The 23208-nt window shown below is 43.7% G+C and overlaps 2 protein-coding genes across 3 annotated transcripts; both read left to right on the top strand.

Moving 5' to 3' along the window:
• The first annotated feature begins 2534 nt into the window (after positions 1-2534).
• On the top strand, positions 2535-9815 carry LOC148047442 (uncharacterized). 2 transcript variants are annotated; one of them, XM_087711489.1, is made up of 6 exons: positions 2535-2599; positions 3628-4202; positions 4459-4576; positions 4697-4776; positions 5544-5670; positions 7499-9815. In XM_087711489.1, exons 2-6 carry the CDS (start codon positions 3696-3698, stop codon positions 8464-8466), a joined length of 1800 nt encoding a protein of 599 aa, XP_087567615.1. In that variant the 5' UTR covers positions 2535-2599; positions 3628-3695; the 3' UTR covers positions 8467-9815. The 2 variants fall into 2 exon arrangements, with proteins under 2 accessions (XP_087567615.1, XP_087567614.1); XM_087711488.1 differs by having other exon boundaries at positions 2560-2681.
• A 5320-nt stretch (positions 9816-15135) lies between these two features.
• Positions 15136-19635, top strand: LOC106543988 (zinc finger protein with KRAB and SCAN domains 7-like). The gene is made up of 5 exons (XM_087711495.1): positions 15136-15703; positions 15961-16078; positions 16199-16278; positions 17062-17188; positions 18050-19635. The coding sequence occupies exons 1-5, from the start codon at positions 15293-15295 to the stop codon at positions 19087-19089; spliced, it is 1776 nt and encodes a 591-aa protein (XP_087567621.1). The 5' UTR covers positions 15136-15292; the 3' UTR covers positions 19090-19635.
• Positions 19636-23208: the final 3573 nt, after the last annotated feature.

The following is a 23208-nucleotide window of genomic DNA, read 5'->3' as shown; positions in this document are numbered from 1 at the left end:
TGGGTAGATGTGACTGGGAAGAAACTCCCTGGGAAAACCTGGTATTAAACCATGAAGGGCTTTAAAGGTGACAACTAGCATCTTGAATTGCAGCTGGAAGTAAATCGGCAGCCAATCACCGAGAAGTGATATATATGCACAACGAGATTTGTAGAAAATCATATGGGTCGCTGCATTTTGCACCAACTGGAGCTTCCGGATGCTCTTCAGGTGCAGCCCTATGTAGAGCCTGTTGAAATAGTCACGACGGGAAGTGACTAAGGCATGAATGACTGTGAGTAGGGATTGTTGGTCCAGGAAAGGGCGTAACATTTGCACAATCCACAGTTGTACAAAGGTCCTCCTCGCCACGACCGCCACCTGCTCTTTGAGCAGGAGTTGTGAGTCCAGGAGCTCCCCCAGATTACGCACAGGGTCTGTGAAGTAGTGTTACCCCATCCAAGACCAGAGGTGGCAATTCTCCCTGAGGCAACAAACCCCAAACCCGGAGCCGCTCGGTCTTGCCAGGGTTTAGTTTCAACCCATTGCTCCCCAGTCCCATCTACCCCTTACAGCTCCAGGCACTGTGAGAGGGAGGACACAGATTCGCTTAACTCACCATGGGCGGTTCTACCTTTTCCATCGCTGCTTGTCTGAGGAAGGCTCAAGGGAGAGGTCTCATTTCTGTATCCAGATTGTTGGCTGTCACAAACTCTTGCAGTTTGTGAGAGCTAAATTCTGTTTCTTTAGTTTAGCATGGGTGTCAAACTTGATTGCGTCATGTGACATACTGTGATGTGATGTTTTTTACCTTTACGGAGCCGGGGTGGGTGTGGCCTGTGCATGACATATCTGGCTTGTGCGCTGCCAGTTTGATAGGCCTGTCCTAGGGTCTTAGCTCCACCCATCACCCTCATCGCATCGATTTACCCCCTTTCAAGAGGCCACTGGTGTGAAGTTCATGCCTATGCCAGAACTCCCTGAAGGGGAGCTCTTTGTCAGCCTCATCGGCTGAGTGGATAAATACTTTAAAAGCCACCCAGCTCCTGCTGTGCAAGGCTTTAGAATAAGCAAGCGAAGCGCAAAAGAGGTCACCCCAGAAATAGTTTACAATAGGGGATGAGATGTACTTGTCCACAAAGCTCCTAAAATTGGGGTTCCCCTGCAAGAAGTTGAATCTTAAGTATATACCGTAGGCCCTTTTCCTATCATCCGTATTGTGAATTCAAGAACGGTAGAATTGAAGTCGGCCAAAAATCTCTCGCGCATTCACCCATTATTTCACTGTAGTTTGTTAAAGCAGTTATATTTGAGTGGCAGGTATGCACGAACACACGCAACTCCATTTGCCTGAGTTGCAGGCGTGCTCAATTTATGCACCCGCCACTTACGCAAATAGAGCTGCACGCAATTGTGCCCACCTGCCACCCACACAAAACTATCCCCTCTTCCCCCTCCCCTACAATAGCAATAGCACTTAGACTTATATACTGCTTCATAGTGCTTTACAGCCCTCTCTAAGCAGTTTACAGAGTCAGCATATTTCCCCCAACAATCTGGGTCCTCATTTTACCGACCTCGGAAGGATGGAAGGCTGAGTCAACCTTGAGCCCAGTGAGATTTGAGATTTGAATTGCCGAATTGTGGTCAGCCGGCAGCCTGCAGAACTAGCCTGCAGTACTGCATTCTAACCACTGCACCACCAGAGCTTGATAGAGTTTAGTTACAGATTCTCTCTTTCTTGCTCTCTCTGCGAAGTTAGGGATACTCAGAATAAGAGTGAAAGAGCTTTAGTTTATTGATAACCAAAATAAATAAATAAACCTAATAAAATAATATGAAATTAAGAACTATTTCAGAAAATAACTTCAGTTTTTCCAACAGATAGACAGACAGGTGAGGAGAACTGGCTCTGGGATATGTGGATCCTCATACTTGCAAATCATGGACACTTAACCTGGTGAAAGGACTCTTATTATGTGAGAAATTTGTCACATATATATCAATGTATCCTGTATGAAAAAAAATTCAGGATGAAGAATTCCTCTCACAATAGCAATAGCAATAGCAGTAGACTTATATACCGCTTCATAGGCCTTTCAGGCCTCTCTAAGCGGTTTACAGAGAGTCAGCATATTGCCCCCAACAATCTGGGTCCTCATTTTACCCACCTCGGAAGGATGGAAGGCTGAGTCAACCCTGAGCCGGTGAGATTTGAACCGCTGACCTGCTGATCTAGCAGTAGCCTGCAGTGCTGCATTTAACCACTGCGCCACCTTGGCTCTTATAAGCCAGAATGAAAATAAGCCAGAATGAGGGGAAACCGAAATGCATGTTCAAAAAAACCTTTTCACAAGATCACAGATGTTTCTTAAGAGATTAAACAGAGGAAAATCTGGAAATTGATGCTTGCACTTCCTTTCTAGATAGGCAAGGTCTTCGCGCAATACGTATAGGATCCTCTAGGGGGTTCCGTGGAAGAGCCGGACAACTCCTTCTCTTGTAAGGCGGGGAGAACTGAGCATGCGCGGTCTCTTTCCCAAGTCAAGGGTGATGATTGCTTCCGAGGCATTTTCCAGCAAAGGCTTGAAAGGTTGTCGGCTCTTTCTACGGTGTCCGGGTGAGCCTGTCTAGCAAGCGAAGAAGCTGCATGGAAGTCTTGGACATGGAGATCCAGACATGGGTCGGAGTTCAGTGACTGGGTGTGTGTGTGTGACTTTTCTCTCGTGCTGGAGGCTGGCATTCATCAGACTTGGAGTCGTGGAAAGGGGGAGGGGGAGCCAGTGGTCCCATGTTCCCCTGCCGTCCCTGTGCATGCAATGGCCAGGCATGGGAGAAAGCAAAACTTCCCGCCCTTCACTTTGCCCCCAGCGGGGTAAAAAAACGGGGGTCGCAAAAAGAGGATTTGCGCTCCATTTCGACGGGAAAAGCTTTGCGTGGAGGGAGAGGAGGAGAGGTCGTCTTTGCAAAAGAGAGGTTTTTGCCTCCAAGTCAACCTTGACTCCTGGACAGTTTCCTGCATATTTCTTGGCCCCATTTTCAGAAGGGGTTTCCCCCTCCTCCCCCTTCCTAGGCCGAGAGAAGCGAGCGGTCGGAGCCCCTCCTGCTGGTTTTGCATAGAAAGCTTCAACTACATGTGCAAGGAGTTGTTCTTAACTATGCAGCAATAGGAATGCTATTAAACTGTCTTTTAAATTAAATTATATTAAATTATGATTGGCCAGAGGGAGCCATTTGGCTGAGTGATGAAATCACAAGGCTTGAAACCGGGAGATTCAGTTTCTACTCCAACCTTTGACATGTAAGCCTTGAGCCCATCCTGACTCTCAGCCCAATCTACTTCACTGGGCTCTTGTTTTGAGGAAGATAGTGAGAAGGAGCATTATGTATGAATTCTGCCTAGAGTAATTTATAAAGATAATAACAACGCATAAGGAAAAAAGTAAATTTTTAATAAAAGCTAGGTAGTAGAAATGAAAAAACACATTTAAATGTATTTTCCAATATTTTGATAAACATTGATCCTGAAGTGTTCACTGCAATTTTCTCCATATATGAAGAGAGCAAGATTTCACCTCCCACCTTGGTGAGTACATACAAATTTCTTACTTAATCTTATCTTCCCTTTTCCCCATTTTTCCATATCAGATACGTACGCTCAAAATATTTTCTGCTTCTTCTGGAATCTTAAGTATCTTGTCCGGGAAGAGATCTGAATGGCCTTGGAAAATTTGGCCAGACCTCTTGTGAACAGAAAATCCTGTGGAGATCCTTGGGTCCATTTTGGAGCTGCATTAGAAACCAGAGAGAAGATGGAGGGACAACACCCAGCAGATGCAGAAATTAAAGGCCCTCCAGCTGCTCAGCCTTGGGGCTGTGGGAAGAATGGGGCAAGTCCTGGGCAGAAGAGCCAAGAAGAGGCATCCAATAGTTCAGAGGTCCAGTGCTGTCAGTTCAGAAATGTATGGTTTCAGGAGTGGAGTCGTCCCCGAGATGTTTGCACTCAGCTTCACTACCTTTGTCGTCAGTGGCTACAACCAGAAAAACACACAAAGGCTCAGATGTTGGACCTGGTGCTCCTGGAACAGTTGCTGGCTGTCCTTCCCCCAGAGATGGCAAAATGGGTGCGGGAGTGTGGAGCAGAGACCAGTTCCCAGGCAGTGGCCCTGGCTGAAGGCTTCTTGCTGACTCAGGAGGAGGAAAACATGCAAGAAGAGTTGCAGGTGGGAGAATAGAATCATGGCAGTTCTAAAGAGGATCTCTTTGAATTTGTCAATTCCTTTCTGGCAGAGTTTTCTGGGATTATTAACTCCTAAGGGCATTTTTATGTTCTTGCAGAGGATGTATTTGGGGCATTTCTTCCATTCCGCTTCCAGTTTCAGCAATGGACATTGGGGTCTGCTACTTTGAAGGTGGGGTATGATAATTCATTTGTATCTTTGTGCTCTTCTTTTGTTTCTCGTACCACACCATGTGTAGAAATCCATGGAAGCTGTGACTGAGTATCCTAAGGAGAGAAAAGATTCATTCAGATCTCCTGAACAGGTTCTCTTCAGGGAGAACTTCCAGAACGATCAGAGTCAAGACATTACACAAGGTAAGAAAAGCTCTTTCTGTGTGTTGTGAGATTTCAACATTTAGCTGATTCTTTCACTCTATTTTATTGGAGTTTGTCTCTTTAACAAATCTGCTTCCACTATTTTTCTCTTTCTCACAGAGAGTACAAAACTGTCTGTGGAGTTTTTAGAATCACCGCTTTGTGCTGGAGCTGAAGGATTTGCTGAACTGCTACTTCAGGTAAGGAGGCGAAAGACTGGAAAAGGTCCATGACTCTTGGGTGGATTTCATTTTGTTCTATAGTTCAATGTATAAAATTGCTGTTTCTAAGCAATATGAATTTGACCTCAGGTCATTGAACATTCACATTCAACTTAGCCTACCCTCTTCTTTCTGAGGGGATCCTTGGTGAGTCACTTTCTCCACCCCTCCCACTTCACCATCAGTTTTTATTGACCTGACTGTTGTCAGCATCAGGGTTCTTTCTTCTGTCTACCAGGGTTATTCTCACACACTATTACAAAAAAAATACTCCTTTTTTGTCTATTGAACACTATGTTTGGGACAACTGTGACCCAGTGATTCAGAATCTCCATAGACATATAGACTAGTATTGCAAGATCTTCCAACTTCTTCATGGAGGTGTGGAGTTGGGATACGTTAGTCCCTCAATGGGAACATTTATTAGTAGATGAATGTTTCCCCATTGGAAAACATGTCATGTGGGATTTGCCAATATTTTGTTCTGCCCTCTGCTTGGAAGAATGGGAGTCACTGACAAGACCCAGCTACCAATTGACCCAACCATATTTTAGTTGGTTACACTGTAACCAACTAAACACTTCCAGGTTGATCAAACATAATTTAGTTGTAAATGACGTGAGATTTTAATTCAGCAGAAGATACCCATTTTGTTCACTGGATCTATTTCCTACAACTGGTAGAAGAAAATTATGACATTATTCTTGGGATTTTCTGTTAATAGGGAAACTTGTTTCCTTGTTTAGGATGTTGTGTCTTTTGAGGAAGTGGCCGTGTATTTCTCCAAAGAGGAGTGGTCTCAACTGGATGCTGACCAAAAAGCTCTCCACAGAGAAGTCATGCTGGAGAATTCCAGGAATCTCTTTTCTCTGGGTAAGAACCCCTTTCTGTGCTCCGAAACGTAGGGAAGGGAAGGGAGTTAAATATTATTTCTGATTTTAAAAAATCATTTATTTACAGTGCATTCGGTATGTATTCAGACCGCTTTCACTTCTGTCAACTTTGTTATGCTGCAGCATGTTACTACAGTTGTTGAAATTCACTTTTTTTGTCCTTAAATCTACACTCGGTACCCAATAAATGAAAACAGAATTTTAGAAATGCCTGTAAATTTATTTAAAAGAAAAAACAGAAACATCACATCGGCATAAGTATTCAGACTCTTTCACTCAGCACTTTGTTGAAGCATCTTTGGCAGCACTTATAGCCTTGTCTTTTTGGGGTGTGAGGCAACAAGCTTTGCACACTTGGATTGGGCTGTTTTCTGCCATTCTTACTTGCAGATCAGCCAGGTTGCATGGAGATTGTCTGTAGACAGGCGTTGTTAAATAAGGTTCAAGTCAGGTTGGACCACTCTAGGACATTGGTGAGCCCTGGTGGTGCAGTGGTCAGAATGCAGGTTACTTCTGCTGTCCCATTTCCAACCAGAATTTCTGGAGCTCACTCAGAGTGACCATCAGTTTCTCGGTCACCTCTCTTACTAAGGCCTTTCTATCCTGATTGCTCATTTTGACTGGGCAACCAGCTTTTAGAAGAGTCCTGGTTGTGTCAAACTTCTTCCATTTGAGAATTATGGAGTCCATTTTGCTCTTAGGAACGTTCAGTGCAGCAGAAAATTTATGGTAGCCTTCCCCAGATCTATTCCTTTGCAATAATCGTGTCTCTGAGCTCTGCAGGCAGTTCCTTTGACCTCCTGGCTTTTGGTCTGCTACAATATGCACTGTAAGCTGTGAGGCCTTCTATGGAGAGTTGTGTGTCTTTCCGAATCCCATCCAATCAATTCAGTTGACCACAGGTGAACTCCAATCATGGCATAGAAACATGTCATCAAAACTAATAAGAAATGGGAGGCACCTGAGCTACATTTCAAGCGCTGTTGTAAAGAGTCTGAATACTTATGTCAATGGTATATTTCATTTTTTCCTTTTACTAAATTTACAGACATTTCTTAAACTTCTGTTTTCACTTTGTCATTATAGGGTCCTCTATATAGACTAAGGAGATGGGGGAATAATTTGAACAACTATAAGATCAGGTTGCAGCGTAATAAAATTGACAAAAGTGAAGTGAATCTGAATACATTCCAAATGTACTATATATACTTCTTTTATTTTTTGTAAATAATTAGGGCAGTGGACATATCCAACATTCCCCCTCCTACTGTTTTCCCTACAAGAACCCTGTGAAATGGGTTGAGCTGAGAAAGATTGGCCCAAAGTCACCGAGCCAGTATTCATGCTTATGGCAGAACTAGTACTCCTTATACAGGCTCCATGCAAGGATGGTGTGGCCTCTCTTGAGCCAGGTTCTGCCTACCAGGATTTGGTATTCCCTCCTGAACCTGGTCACTGGGTTCCTGATGGCCCTAAGCTGCTACAACCAAGACTGGGTGAGTCCTGTGAAGGGTGTTCCCTTCTTAGAGATGTATCTATTTGTGTACTGAATTTGGCATTAGCCTAAGTTGAGGGTGTGAAGCTATTGCCATCCAGAAATTCCCTTTGGCTTTTAAAGATTGTGCTCTGCAGATAAGTAGAGATGCCACTTTTATTGAAGTTGGGAGGTGCTGGGTATGTTGCTGCCCCAGCATGAAACAGTGTCCAATACATTTCGGGAGGTTGAGGCACCATGGAATTGTCCCAGGTCAAAGATTAGCTCAGGGTTGTTATCCAATCCTACAGTTTTTTCCTTTTTCTTTTCCAAGGCTTCAATGGGCAGAATAAGAATAGCAAGCAGGAACCCCAAGCGATCTATTCGAAATGCGGGGAAGGGAAATTTGAACATCAGATGCAATCAAAGAATGATGAAACAAAGAAATCACAAAGTGGAAATGAAAATGGTTTTTCTCGGGTCTGTTGGCTTCCTAACCATACAGTGATTGATATGGGAGAAACACCATATACATCCATGGAGTGTGGAAAGAGGTTTGAAAAATCCAATCACCTCTTTTCTCATAAAAAGACACATTCAGAAGAGAAACCAAATATCTGCAGGGAGTGTGGAAAGACCTTCTGGGATAATAACTCTCTTAGAAAACATGAAAGGATTCACAAAGGAGAAAGACCTTATAAATGCAAGGAGTGTGGAAACAGCTTTAGTTGTAGCAGTTATCTTAACTCCCACCAGAGGATCCACACAGGAGAGAAGCCATATCAATGCATGGAGTGTGGAAAGACCTTCTGTTTTAATTATTCTCTTATAAGACATCAAAGGAATCACAATGGAGAAAGACCTTATAAATGCATGAAGTGTGGAAAAACCTTTAATTGTAGCAGTAGCCTTAATTCCCACAATTTGATCCACAAAGGAGAGAAGCCATATAAATGCATGGAGTGTGGAAAGAGTTTTAGGAAGAGTGGTAATCTTAATACTCACAAGAGGATCCACACAGGAGAGAAACCGTATCAATGCATGGAGTGTGGAAAGTATTTTAGGAACAGTGGTAATCTTAATACTCACAAGCGGATCCACACAGGAGAGAAACCGTATCAATGCATGGAGTGTGGAAAGACCTTCTGCTATAATCGTTCTTTTTTAACCCATCAAATGGATCACACAGGAGAAAGACCTTATAAATGCATGGAGTGTGGAAAGACCTTTACTTGTAGCAGTAGTCTTAATTTCCACAAGAGGATCCACACAGAAAGAACTAATAAATGGATGAAGTGTTGAAAGATCTTTACTCGTATTTATGATCTTAATTCCCACAAGAGGATCCACATAGGAGAAGAACCTTATAAATGTGTGACATGTGGAGTCACATGTTGTGATCTCACATCCCATAAAAGGATCCATATGGGAGAAAAATAGTGTTGAGTTTTTTAAGCAGTAGCACTTTTACTCACCTTAGAAGTACCCACACATGGCAGAAACCATATCAATAAAGGAATTGTGAAAAGAGCTTCAAGACAAATCCAAATAGTCCTTGGTGTATGTTGCAATTGAGCCCCAAATTTCTGTTGCTAAGCGAGACAATTATTAAGTGTGTTTTGCACCATTTGAGTCATGGTTTTCAGTGCTTCTATAACTTTGAATAATCACTATATGAACTGTAATAAATTGAGGACTACCTATAGTTGTCCAGAATATAATACAAGGACCATTTGATTACTAATCCAAATAAACTGTAGCTCTTCTTGGATGTGCATGTATAAATTGTCTTCCAAGTGCAAACTAAAACACTGGTTGTGGGTTTTGCTAAGTTCCAATAGACAAAGGATTTTTCTACATGTAGAAATATTCTGGACTGTTTTTCATTATATTGTTTCAAATATTCCAAAATACCATTTTCACATTATTCTTCAGTTATGTCTTAGGTTAAAAAAAAACAAGAAACCCACAACTTTGTTAGAGGTTTTCATATACCTTTTGCTATTGCCTGGATATTTCTGTTCTGATATTGGGCAAAGTATCTGGGCATTTCCCTTTTTCGGGCTGTTCTACCTTTTCCATCTCTGCTTGTCTGAGAAAGAGTCCAGTGAGTGTTCTTATTCCCGCAATTAGGATGATGGATTCTAGCAATTTCTCATGGGTTCCTGTTGTGGCCCAGCAGGAGTCGTTGGTGCTGCCAATGGACTCCGATGGCGAGGAATCCTATGAGTCCGATATGGAAGATGTGGAGGACCCTGGATTCAGACACAGAGCAGGGACTAGAGAGGCTGGTTGGCTACCAGGAGGCGCCTGAGGCATGGAGCAGTGGGGAAGATCAAAGGGAGTTTGTCCCTGATGCCTGGCAATGAAGGGTGGAGAAACGGAGGTAGCAGTTACGGAGACAGACTCATAAGAGATAATCAAGCCCAGGTGGTTGTGGCTTGGCTCCTCCCAAGAGAGTATATAAGAAGAGACTTTGGGAGGAGTCCTTTTGCAGGACACAACCATTCATAACAAGCTGGAGAAGCTCTTGTTTGTATTGTATCTCTTGTCTGTGGGAGTCTGGGTTGCTGCCAACGTCTTGCCAGTGAGTCGTGTTGGGCTTTCAGCCAACAGGATTGTAATTGCTGTAAATAAAGAGTGGCAAACTACTAAGCCGGTGTTGGCGTTAATCACTGGACGGAGGGAGGGAGGTCAGAACAGGTTCCCAACCCAGAGGCTGTGGCCCGTTCGGAACTAGCCCACGGAAGCAGTGAGTGAGCTTGTCCGTACGTTGCTCCACTTGTGCAAGTGGCAGGTACTTACACTGATGTGCAAAACTCCATTTGTGTGAGTGATGGGTGCACAGGACACCTACTTCCACAAATGGAGCTGCATCTGCATGCGTCTTCCTGCTGCTTGCAAAGAGCCATCTTCTGTCTCTCCGCTCCCCCCCCTCGCTCATCTACAATGCCAGAAAGTTTAGAGACTGCTGTTTTAAATCATCAATCATATCGAATTTGATTGAGTAGAGCTGAAAACATGTATCAAAAGTACTGGATTCTAGATGGTTTTCTGCCTCCCGATACAGATTGTGGAGATATTTTTCTTTGAAGAAAGTGAAGATACAAAAGAGAAACATACAAACAATGAGTTCTTTTTATGTTTGTTTTTTATACTAGATCAGACATATAAAACACAAGTCCCGTCGGTCAGAACCAGCCCGCGATCAGATTAGATGTGGCCCGCGTGGCCACCCAGAAGACAGCAAGGTGCCGTCCCACACTGCTTCAACCCTCCCCACCCCAGCTGGACACTACCCTTGGGTGTGTGCACTGGAGGTGGCACCAGGGTCTGGAGTGCTTGGTGGGCCATGGAAGCGGCAGTGGACATAGTGCCGGGCAGTGCATAAGAATAAGGGCGGCTGAGCAACCCCTCAGATAGGCTGGTCTGGAAGATCCCAAGGACCCGGAAACTTGAGGACTGGTCTGGGTGCTTGCCCTCCATTGCCCAAGGCTCTGGGCAGCCCGTGCCTCTATCCAGGGGTCCTCCATGTGGCCTGAGAGGGATGGTGAGGCTCCTCTGGTGGGAGATACTTTGGTGCTTGTTCTGGTCTCACCTTCCTCTGCTGGAGACCTTTGGATCCACATTTCCAGTCTTGCCTGGCCCATAATAGGTGGAGGATGCTGCTGTATGTGGAACTGTGGAGGAGAAAGCTTGCAGGAATCAGTTTCCTCTAGGTCCAACTTTTGCCTTGACAGATCTCTGGAGAGGAGGATGGGTGCCCCAACAAGCCAGCACCTTTACCACACATAATTAGAAACAAGGATTTCCTTTTAGAAAGGATCAGCGTCTCTCGTGCAGGACCGCTGGGGAGTGCTGCTCCCCTGCCATCTCCTCTTGCTCTCCAGAGATCTTTCAAGGCAGAAGTTGGACTATGTTCCCTGCAAACTTCCTCCACCCTTCCACACTCAACAATCTCATCCCTCCACCTGTATCTTTTGCTGGGAGGAGGTACCGAACAGGGAAACAAGCACCAACAATGTCTGAGATTGGGAGAAGAATGTCTGCTTTGTCATCCTGTGCACACAAACACACACCAATCCAAACCTGGTGACTTTTATCAACAACTGAGCTTGCAAACTGACAATCATGCCTGGGCTTCAAGTTTCAAGTTTAATAAAATTTGTATGCCGCCCACTCCCATTGGGACTCTGGGCGGCTCACAACAAGACAAAGAAACATTTAAAATTTAAAAATAGAAAATACAATATTAAAACTCCACATCATCCGTTCCATTTAAGCGGGGCTGGATATCAATCAACAGCCCCAGGCCTGCTGGAACAGCCAGGTCTTGACGGCTTTACGGAAGACCGGGAGAGTGGTAAGGGTCCGGATCTCTGCAGGTAGATCGTTCCACAGGGCCGGCGCAGCAACAGAGAAGGCCCGCCAGCCGGCATTGTCCGGTTGACAGCACCTGGAGGAGGCCCAACCTATGCGATCTTGTTGGTTGTTGGGAGGTAAGTGGCAGGAGGCGGTCTCTCAGGTAGCCAGGTCCTAAGCCATGTAGGGCTTTAGGGCTTGGGGGGAAAGGCACTGAATATTCCCCACCTTGAGTTATTCAGTGCAATTTATTCCATCCCGACCCAGCCACACCCAGTGAGTGGTATTGAACTGACCATGCCCACCTGGCCACACCTACCCAATCTCTGTGAGGGTGTCATAGTCTTACATGCAACTGGCCCTTTGAGGGCAATCAGAATGCTGATGCCGCTGTCAATGAAATTGTTCTGACATAGACGTCCTGAGACAGTAACAATCACACGCTTAGTCCCCAAACCTGTTTTTATTGAAATGGCTGTGAAGTATGTTCATTAACAGCCCGTAATGATTCACAACCAGTCTGTGAAGAGTCCGACAGAAGTCTGCGACAGTCTTTCAGTGTAAGGCTTATAAGCACCCACCTTTATCTCCCATGAAATGCTGCCAAAGACCTAACTGCCGATTAGTTTTGCAAGGCCAAATGGAACACAGATTCAAACCGTGCTTCAGAGTTTAAACCGATATCAACGAACAAAATTGCTTCCTGCAAAGGCTCACATCCGTTTGTTCCTCTTTTATGTCTAATGGGAGAGGCCAATCATCTCCAAGCCTTATTCCCAAGTCGCCCCTTTAGTCTTAACTGTTGTTGCCTTGTGGAAGATCTCTGCGCATGCACATACTGGGAGCAGGCTCCCCTTGTTCCTCTGCCTCGGTGATGCGAAACTCCGGAGGCAGCACATAACTCCCAGATGGCCATGGCTGCCTCCCTGTCTCCGACGCAGAGCCCTTGTCCAAGCCTTCCCCAGAGTCCACAACTGACCCATGTTCCTCCCCATCCTCCTCACTGTTCTACTCTGCTGCAAGCTCCACAGGCCGCCGCCAGACCACAACAGAAATTGAGTTTGACATCCCTGCTTTGCACCATCCCCATGAACATGTGATTGTATCATGTATGGAAAAAGCTTCATTCCTCTCACAAAGTAAACCATAATGAAGGGAAGCCCATGAAATGCATATTCAAAAATCATTTTTCAAGTACTTTTTGCCTTTTTATTATATTACAAGGTTTAGGAAAAGGTTTAAATGTGAATGAAATTTAATTAAATATCACTGGTATGGTTCTTCATGAGACATTTTTAAATTCCGTTTTGTTCTAACTAAAAATTAAAAATACATGAAACTTAGTGAAAGATTTGTGGGAGGAAATACTTCAGGCTTTCAGAGGACTTGGGTTCTTTCAAAATATTCATTCAAATATTGTTCATTGATGATTTTGCATCAAACAGGTGAAAGGGCACTGATTATGGTATCCTAATCATTATGTATTTTTTTCATAGGATTTATTGGGCACCGGTTTTAGTTCATAGAATATATTTATGAAAATAATTGGAAGGGATGTGTGTGTGTAAGAGGGGGGGGGGAGAGAAAAAAGAGTAAGAGAGAAAGAAAGAAAGAAAGAAAGAAAGAAAGAAAGAAAGAAAGAAAGAAAGAAAGAAAGAAAGGCAGTGGGAGCGATACACACAAGAAAGGAAAGAAGGGAGGAAGGGAGCGAGAGAAAAAAAGACAAAGATAGAAAGAAAAAGAAGGAAACAGAAAGAAAGAAACAGAAAAAAAGGAAGAAAGAAAAAGAAGTGAGAGAGACAAGAAAGAAAGAAAGAAAGATAGAGAGAGACAAAAGGAAGGAAGGAAGAAAAGAAAGAAAAAGGGAGAAAGAGACAAAAGGAAGGAAGGAAGGAAGGAAAGAAAAAGAACTTATGACCACAATGTTGGTTGCTAAGCAAGAGCATTGTTAACTCAGTTTCACCACATTTTCCAACTTGGCCACTCCCAGCCGGTCACATGACCATCAAGCCACTCCCACTCAGTCACATGACTGCCGAGCCACTCCCACAAAACAGGTTACACCTACAGAATAGGTTCTAAAAATTTTTGAAACCCACCGCTGATGATACTTCAGACTTTCAGAGTATTGGGCCACTTTGAAAATATTTATTCAAATACTGTTCACTGAGGGTTCTAGATTAAACAGGTGAAGGGGCAGGGATTTTGGTTTTGTAATCATGTCATTTTTTTCACAATGGAAAACTGACAAAATTAGACAGGCCACTTCCTTTCTAGATAGGCAATTTTAGAGGGAACCTTTCCTTCGAGTTTAATGCCCATAGTCCCAGACCCGCATGGAACATGACGTCCCTCTTCGCGCAATGCGCAGAGGATCCTCTAGGGGGCTCCCTGGAAGAGACGGACAGGTCCTTCCCTCCTTACAAGAGAACTGAGCATGCGCGGTCTGTTTCCCAAGTCAAGGGTGATGATTGCTTCCGAGGCATTTTCCAGCAAAGGCTTGAAAGGTTGTCGGCTCTTTCTACGGTGTCCGGGTGAGCCTGTCTAGCAAGCGAAGAAGCTGCAGGGAAGTCTTGGACATGGAGATCCAGACATGGGTCGGAGTTCAGTGACTGGGTGTGTGTGTGACTTTTCTCTCGTGCTGGAGGCTGGCATTCATCAGATTTGGAGTCGTGGAAAGGGGGAGGGGGAGCCAGTGGTTCCATGTTCCCCTGCCGTCCCTGTGCATGCAATGGCCAGGCATGGGAGAAAGCAAAGCTTCCCGCCCTTCACTTTGCCCCCAGGGAGAAAAAAAAAAGCCAGGGTCGCAGAAAAAGTGGAGAGGTCGTGTTTGGAAAACACAGATTTTTAGACTCCGTTTCGTTGGGGGGGGGGACCCCTGCGTGGATGGGGGGGAGGGGAGGAGAGGTCGACCGTTGGAGATTTGTTGCTTCAAATCAGCCTGCGCAGTTTCCTGCATATTTCTTGGCCCCATTTTCAGAAGGGGTTTCCCCCTCCTCCCCCTTCCTAGGCCAAGAGAAGCAGCGGTCGGAGCCCCTCCTGCTGGTTTTGCATACAAAGCTTCAACTGCATGTGCAAGGAGTTAAGGGGTGCAAGGACTTGTTCTTAACTGTGCAGCCATAGGAATGCTATTAAACTGTCTTTTAAATTAAATTATGATTGGCCAGAGGGAGCCATTTGGGTCAGTGATGAAATCACAAGGCTTGAAACCGGGAGATTCAGTTTCTACTCCAACCTTTGACATGTAAGCCTTGAGCCCATCATGACTCCCGGCCCAGTCTACTTCACTGGGCTGTAGTTTGGGGGAAAATAGTGAGAAGGAGCATTATGTATAATTTCTGCCTAGAGTAATTTATAAAAATAATAATAAGTTATAAGAAAAAATATTTTAAATAAAAACTAGGTAGTAGAAATGAAAAAACACATTTAAATGTATTTTCCAATATTTTGATAAACATTGATTCTCAATGGTTCACTGAAATTGTCTCCATATGTAGAGAGAGCAAGCTAACTATAAGATTTCACCTTCCACCTTTTGTGGGTTGATACGAATTTCTTACTTAATCTTATCTTCCCTTCCCTTCTCCCCATTTTTCCATATCAGATACGTAACCTCAAAATTTCTGCTTCTTCTGGAATCTTTGAGCATCTTGTCTGGGAAGAGATCTGAACGGCCTTGGAAAATTTGGCCAGACCTCTTGTGAACAGAAAATCCTGTGGAGATCCTTGGGTCCATTTTGGAGCTGCATTAGAGACCAGAGAGAAGATGGAGGGACAACACCCAGCAGATGCAGAAATTAAAGGCCCTCCAGCTGCTCAGCCTTGGGGCTGTGGGAAGAATGGGGCAAGTCCTGGGCAGAAGAGCCAAGAAGAGGCATCCAATAGTTCAGAGGTCCAGTGCTGTCAGTTCAGAAATGTATGGTTTCAGGAGTGGAGTCGTCCCCGAGATGTTTGCACTCAGCTTCACTACCTTTGTCGTCAGTGGCTGCAACCAGAAAAACACACAAAGGCTCAGATGCTGGACCTGGTGCTCCTGGAGCAATTCCTGGCTGTCCTTCCCCCAGAGATGGAGAAATGGGTGCGGGAGTGTGGAGCAGAGACCAGTTCCCAGGCAGTGTCTCTAGCTGAAGGCTTCTTGCTGACTCAGGAAGAGGAAAACATGCAAGAAGAGTTGCAGGTGGGAGAATGGAATCATTGCACTTCTAAAGAGCATCTCTCTGAATTTGTCAATTCCTCTCTGGCAGAATTTTCTGGGATTATTAACTCCTAAGGGTATTTGTTGTGTTCTTCCAGAGGATGTATTTGGGGCAGTTCCTCCATTCCATTTCCAGTTTCAGCAATGGACATTGGGGTCTGCTACTTTGAAGGTGGGGTATGATAATTCATTTGTATCTTTGTGCTCTTCTTTTGTTTCTCGTACCACATCATGTATAGAAATCTGTGGAAGCTGTGACTGAGTATCCTAAGGAGAGAAAAGATTTGTTCAGATCTCCTGGACAGCTTCTCTTCAGGGAGAACTTCCAGAACGATCAGAGTCAAGACATTACACAAGGTAAGAAAAGCTCTTTCTGTGTATTGTGGGATTTCAACATTTAGATGATTCTTTCACTCTATTTTATTGGAGTTTGTCTCTTTAACAAATCTGCTTCCACTATTTTTCTCTTTCTCACAGAGAGTACAAAACTGTCTGTGGAGTTTTTAGAATCACCGCTTTGTGCTGGAGCTGAAGGATTTGCTGAACTGCTACTTCAGGTAAGGAGGCGAAAGACTGGAAAAGGTCCATGAATCTTGGGTGGATTTCATTTTGTTCTATAGTTCAATGTATAAAATTGCTGTTTCTAAGCAATATGAATTTGACCTCAGGTCATTGAACATTCACATTCAACTTAGCCTACCCTCTTCTTTCTGAGGGGATCCTTGGTGAGTCACTTTCTCTACCCCTCCCGCTTCACCATCAGTTTTCATTGACCTGACTGTTGTCAGCATCAGGGTTCTTATTCTGTCTACCAGGGTTATTCTCTCACACTATTACAAAAAAAATACTCCTTTTTTGTCTATTGAACAGCATCTTTGGGACAACTGTGACTCAGTGATTCAGAATCTCCATAGACATATAGACTAGTATTGCAAGCTCTTCCAACTTCTTCATGGAGGTGTGGAGTTGGGATACGTTAGTCCCTCAGTGGGAATATTTATTAGTGGATGAATGTTTCCCCATTGGAAAACATGTGAGGGGGTTTTCCCAGTATTTTACTCTGCCAAGCCTAGGAAGAATGGGAGTCACTGACAAGATTTAAGACTCAGCTACCAATTGACACAACCATATTTTAGTTGGTTACACTGTAAGGCCTTCCAAATACTTCCATTTTGATCAAACATAATTTAGTTGTGCCATCAGCCAAAAGAGGTGAGATCTTAATTCTGCAGAACATGCCCATTTTGTTCACTGGATATATTTCCTACAATTGGTAGAAGAAAATTATGACATTATTCTTGGGATTTTCTGTTAATAGGGAAACTTTTTTCCTTGTTCAGGATGTTGTGTCTTTTGAGGAAGTGGCTGTCTATTTCTCCAAAGAGGAGTGGTCTCAACTGGATGCTGACCAAAAAGCGCTCCACGGAGAAGTCATGCTGGAGAATTCCAGGAATCTCATTTCTCTGGGTAAGAACCCCTTTCTGGATTTTCAGATCCTGTCAGGCTCAGTCAGGGTGCATGGAGATTGTCGGTGGACAGGCACTTTCAGGTCCCCCCAGGGGTTGTTAAATAAGGTTCAAGTCAGGCTGGGCCACTCTAGGACATTGGTGAGCCCTGGTGGTGCAGTGGTGAGAATGCAGTACTACAGGCTACTTCTGCTGTCCCATTTCCAACCAGAATTTCTGGAGCTCAGTCAGAGTGACCATCAGTTTCTCGGTCACCTCTCTTACTAAGGCCTTTCTATCCCAATTGCTCATTTTGACTGGGCAACCAGATTTTAGAAGAGACCTGGTTGTGCCAAACGTCTTCCATTTGCTTTGTGCTCATAAAATACACAATACTCATTTCATAGAAGATAGTAGTAAGAATCTGGGGAACAGGCTCTACACAGGGATGGTGTGGCCTCTCTTGAGCCAGGTTCTGCCTACCAGGATTCGGTATTTTCTCCTGAACCTGCTCACTGGGTTCCTGATGGCCCTGAGCTGCTATAACCAAGACTGAGTGAGTCCTGTGAGGGATGTTCCCTTCTTAGAGATGTATCTATTTGTGTATCGAGTTTACCTTTAGTCTAAGATGAGGTTGTGAAGCTATTGCCATCCAGAAATTCCCTTTGGCTTTTAAAGATTGTGCTCTGCGGACAAGTAGAGATGTGACTTTTATTGAAGTTGGGAGGTGCTGGGTTTGTTGCTCCCCTAGCATGATATGGTGTCCAAAACATTTCGGGAGATTGTGGCACCATGGAATTGTTCCAGGTCAAAGATTAGCTCAGGGTTGTGATCCAAGCCTATGGGAATGAAAATATACAGTTTGCCTTTTTTCTTTTCCAAGGCTTTAATGGGCAGGAGAATAAGAATTGCAAGCAGGAATGCCAAGTGATACATTCAAAATGTGGGGAAAGGAAATTTGAAGATCAGATGCAACCAAAGAATGATGAAACAGAGAAATTACAAAGTGGAATTAAAAATGGTTTTTCTCAGGTCTGTTGGCTTCCTAACCATACAGTGATTGATATGGGAGAAAGACCATATACATCCATGGAGTGTGGAAAGAGGTTCAAAATATCCAGTCATCTCTTTTCTCATAAAAAGACACATTCAGAAGAGAAACCAAATACCTGCAGGGAGTGTGGAAAGACCTTCTGGGATAATAACTCTCTTAGAAAGCATGAAAGGATTCACAAAGGAGAAAAACCTTATAAATGCATGGAATGTGGAAACAGCTTTAGTTGTAGCAGTTATCTTAACTCCCACCAGAGGATCCACACAGGAGAGAAGCCATATCAATGCATGGAGTGTGGAAAGACCTTCTGTTTTAATTATTCTCTTATAAGACATCAAATGAATCACAAAGGAGAAAAACCTTATAAATGCATGAAGTGTGGAAAAACCTTTAATTGTAGCAGTAGTCTTAATTCCCATAGTTTGATCCACACAGGAGAGAAGCCATATATATGCATGGAATGTGGAAAGGGTTTTAGGAAGAGTGGTAATCTTAATACTCACAGGAGGATCCATACAGGAGAGAAACCATATCAATGCATGGAGTGTGGAAAGACCTTCTGCTATAATCGTTCTTTTGTAACACATCAAATGGATCACAAAGGAGAAAGACCTTATGAATGCATGGAGTGTGGAAAGACATTTACTTGTAACAGTAGTCTTAAATCCCACAAGAGAATCCACACAGAAAGATCTAATAAATGCATGGAGTGTGGAAAGACCTTTACTCGTATTTATGATCTTAATTCCCACAAGAGGATCCACACAGAAGAGGGACCTTATAAATGCGTGACATGTGGAGATAGCTTTAGAAGAAGTTGTGATCTCACATCCCATAAAAGGATCCATATGGGAGAAAAATATTGTTGAGTTTTTTAAGCAGTAGCACTTTTACTCACCTTAGAAGTACCCATACATGGGAGAAACCATATCAATAAAAGAATTTTGGAAAGAACTTCACAAATCCAAATAGTCCTTGGTGTATGCTGCAATTGAGCCCCAAATTTCTGTTGCTAAGCGAGACAGTTATTAAGTGTGTTTTGCACTGTTTGATGACTTTTCTAGCCACATTTGAATGACCGTGGTTGTGAAGTTAGTAACACTGTTATGAAATGAATCTGGCTTCTTCATTGGATTTGCTTGTCAGAAGCCTTCAAAGGGTGATCACATGATCCAGGGACACTGCAGCTGACATGAATCGGTTGCCAAGCATTTGAAATTTGATCAGGTGACCATCGGGATACTGCAACAGTCATAAATGTGAAAAATGGTCTTAAGTCATGGTTTTCAGTGCTTCTATAACTTTGAATAATTACTATATGAACTGTAGTAAATTGAAGACTAACTATAGTTGTCCAAAATATCACACAAGGACCATTTGAATAATAATCCAAATAAACTGTAGCTCTTCTTGGATGTTTGCCTTCCTAGTGCAAACCAAAACTGGATGCCTAATCCGGGTTGCGTTTTTTTCTAAATTCCAATAGACAAAGGACTTTTCTACGTGGAGAAATATCCCGGATTGTTTTTCATTATATTGTTTCAAATATTCCAAAATGCCAAACACAATTATCACATTATTCTTCAATTATGTTTTGGGTTAAAAAGAAAAAAAACCTCCACAACTTTGTTAAAGGTTATCAGGTACCTCTTGTTGTTGCTTGAATATTTATGTTCTGATATTGGGCCAAAATCTGGGCATCTCCCTTTCTCTGGGTGTCCTACCTTTTCCATCTCTGCTTGTCCAAGGAAGTCTCCGCTGAGAGTTCTTATTCCCGCATCCAGAATGATGGATGCTAGCAATTTCTCATGGGTTCTTTTCAAACCAGGAATTGCCAACCCAGAGGCTGTGGCTTGTTCATAACTGGGCCACGGAAAGAGTGGGTGAGCATGTGCGCACGTAGCTCCACTTGTGCAGGTGGCAGGTGCTTGCACTGATGTGCAAAACTCCATTTGTGTGAGTGATAGGTGCACAGGACATCTACTTCCACAAATGCAGCTGCGCCTGCATGCATCTTCCTGCCGCTTACAAAGAGCCATCCTCTGTCTCACCCTGCCCCCCCCCTCAGCTGGGTTTCAAAGCCAGAAAGTTTAGGGACTGCTATTTTAAATCATCAATCATATTGAATTTGATTGAGTTGAGCTGAATACATGTATCAAAAGTACTGGATTCTAGTTGGTTTAAGTTTTCTGCCTCCCGATACGGGTTGTGGAGGTATTTCTCCTTTGAAGAAAATATTGAAGATACAAAAGAAAAACATACAATGAGTTCTTTTTATGTTTGTTTTTTATACTAGATCAGACATATAAAACACAAGTCCTGTCGGTCAGAATCAGCCCCCGATCAGGTTAGGTGTGGCCCATGTAGCAACCCAGAATACAGCAAGGGGCAGTCCCACACTTTTACGATCCTCCCCACTCCAGCTGGATGCTACCCCTGGGTGTGTGCACTGGAAATGGCATAGGGGTCTGGAGTGCTGAGTGGGCCATGGAAGCGGCAGTGGACATGGTGCCGGCTGAGCAACCTCTCAGTTAGGCTGGTCTGGAAGATCCCGGAGACCAAGGAACTTGAGGACTGGTCTGGGTGCTTGCCCTCCATTGCCCAGGGCTCTGGGCAGCCTCTGCCTCTATCCAGGGGTCCTCCATGTGGCCTGAGAGGGATGTTGAGGCTCCTCTGGTGGGAGAGGCTTTGGTGCTCGTTCTGGTCTTGCCTTCCTCTGTTGGAGACCTCTGGATCCCCATTTCCAGTCGTGTCTGGCCCATAATAGGTGGAGGATGCTGCTGCATGTGGAAGTGTGGAAGAGAAAGCTTGCAGGAATCAGTTTCCTCTAGGTCCAACATTTGCCTTGACAGATCTCTGGAGAGGAGGAAGGGTGCCCCAACAAACCAGCATCTTACCACACATTAACTAGAAACAGGGATTTCCTTCCAGAAAGGGCCAGCCTCTCACGTGCAGGACCGCTGGAGAGTGCTGCTCCCCTGCCATCTCCTCTTGCTCTCCAGAGATCTTTCAAGGCAGAAGTTGGCCTATGTTCCCTGCAAACTTTCTCCTCCACCCTTCCACACTCAACAATCTCATCCCTCCACCTGTATCTTTGCTGGGAGGAGGTACCGAACAGGGAAACAAGCACCAACAATGTCTGAGATTGGGAGAAGAATGTCTGTTTTGTCATCCTGTGCACACAAACACACACAGACCAATCCAAGGTTGGTGACTTTTATCAACAACTGAGCTTGCAAACTGACAATCATGCCTGGTCTTGGGGGAAAAGCAATGAATTTTCCCCACCTTGAGTTATTCAGTGCAACTTATTCCATCCCGACTCAGCCATACCCAGTGAGTGGTATTGAACTGACCATGCCCACCTGGCCACACCTACCCAGCCTCTGAGTTGTCATAGTCTTACGTGCAACTGACACTTTGAGGGCAACAATAATGCTGATGCAGCTGTTAATGAAATTGTTCTGACATAGACGTCCTGAGACAGTAAAAATCACATGCTTAGTCCCCAAACCTGTTTTTATTGAAATGGCTGTGAAGTATGTTCATTAACAGCCCGTAATGATTCACAACCAGTCTGTGAAGAGTCTGACAGAAGTCTGCCACAGTCTTTCAATGTAAGGCTTATAAGCACCCACCTTTATCTCCCTTGAAATGCTGCCAAAGACCTAATTGCCGATTAGTTTTGCAAGGCCAAATGGAGCACAGATTCAAACCGTGCTTCAGAGTTTAAACCGATCTCCACGAACAAAATTGCTTCCTGCAAAGGCTCGCATCCGTTTGTTCCTCTTTTATATCTTATGGGAGAGGCTAATAATCTCCAAGCCTTACTCCTGAGTTGCTCCTTTAGACTTAGCTGTTCTTGCCTTCTGAAAGTTCTGCGCATGCACACACTGGGAACAGGCTCCTCTTGCTTCTCTGCCTCGCTAATGTGAGGCTCCGGAGGCAGCACATAACTCCCAGATGGCTGTGGCCCCCTCTCTGCCTCTGACGCAGAGCCCTTGTCCGAGCCTTCCCTAGAGTCCAGAACTGACCCATGTTCCTCCTCAACCTCCTCACTGTCCACAGGCTGCTGGCAGACCACAAGAGAAATTGAGTTTGATACCTCTGCTTTGCACCATCCCCATGAACATGTGATTGTATTGTGTATGGAAAAAGCTTCATTCTTCTCACAAAATAAGCCAGAATTATGGGAAGAATCGCTCTCACAAAATAAGCCAGAATGAAGGGAATCCCGTGAAATACATGTTCAAAAACCCCTTTTCAAGTACATTTTGCCCTTCTGTTATATGACAAGGTTTAGGAAAAAGTCTAAATGTGAATTAAATTTAATTAAATATCACGAGAATGGTTGTTCATGAGACATTTTTAAATTCCATTTTGTTCTAAACTAAAAATTAAAAATAGATAAAACTTTTTGAAAGATTTGTGGGAGGCAATACTTCAGGCTTTCAGAGGACCTGGCTTCTTTGAAAATATTTATTCAAATATTGTTCATTGATGATTCTGCATCAAACAGGTGAAAAGGCACTGATTATGGTTTCCTAATCATTATGTCATTTTTTCATAATGGACGCCTGACAAAATTAAGACAGGTTGAACTTACAAGGAGCCTTGATATGTAGAGAAATGGGACTGAAAGAACGGGGTCAGAATGAGAAGTTAAGGCCGTTCTTTTAAAATTGCTTCTTAATCACAATTTCCCCTCCAATATTTCTTTCATTAATTGTAGCTAAACCTCTTTTTTCTTAAACTGTCATCTCCAAATCCAGACGAATCTTTTGAAACCAGTGAAATCTTCATTACTTTTGGCTAGAAAAAAATATTCTTTTACTCCAAAGGTGTTAAGGTTCCTTCTGAAATTTCCTCAGGCGTATTCCCTATTCAACACAAAAATAAAACTATTCATGTCTCTCTCTCTCTCTTGCCTTGTAGTATTTTAGCTTTATATTTATTTTTCAGTATTTGCCTTCATTTTGTAATTCCTC

This window comes from Thamnophis sirtalis, unplaced genomic scaffold (assembly GCF_051295495.1).
Source record: "Thamnophis sirtalis isolate CommonGarterSnake01/CBP01778 unplaced genomic scaffold, rThaSir2_p1.2 scaffold_3, whole genome shotgun sequence".
Taxonomy (NCBI): domain Eukaryota; kingdom Metazoa; phylum Chordata; class Lepidosauria; order Squamata; family Natricidae; genus Thamnophis; species Thamnophis sirtalis.
This window is presented reverse-complemented; position numbering and strand designations above follow the sequence as displayed.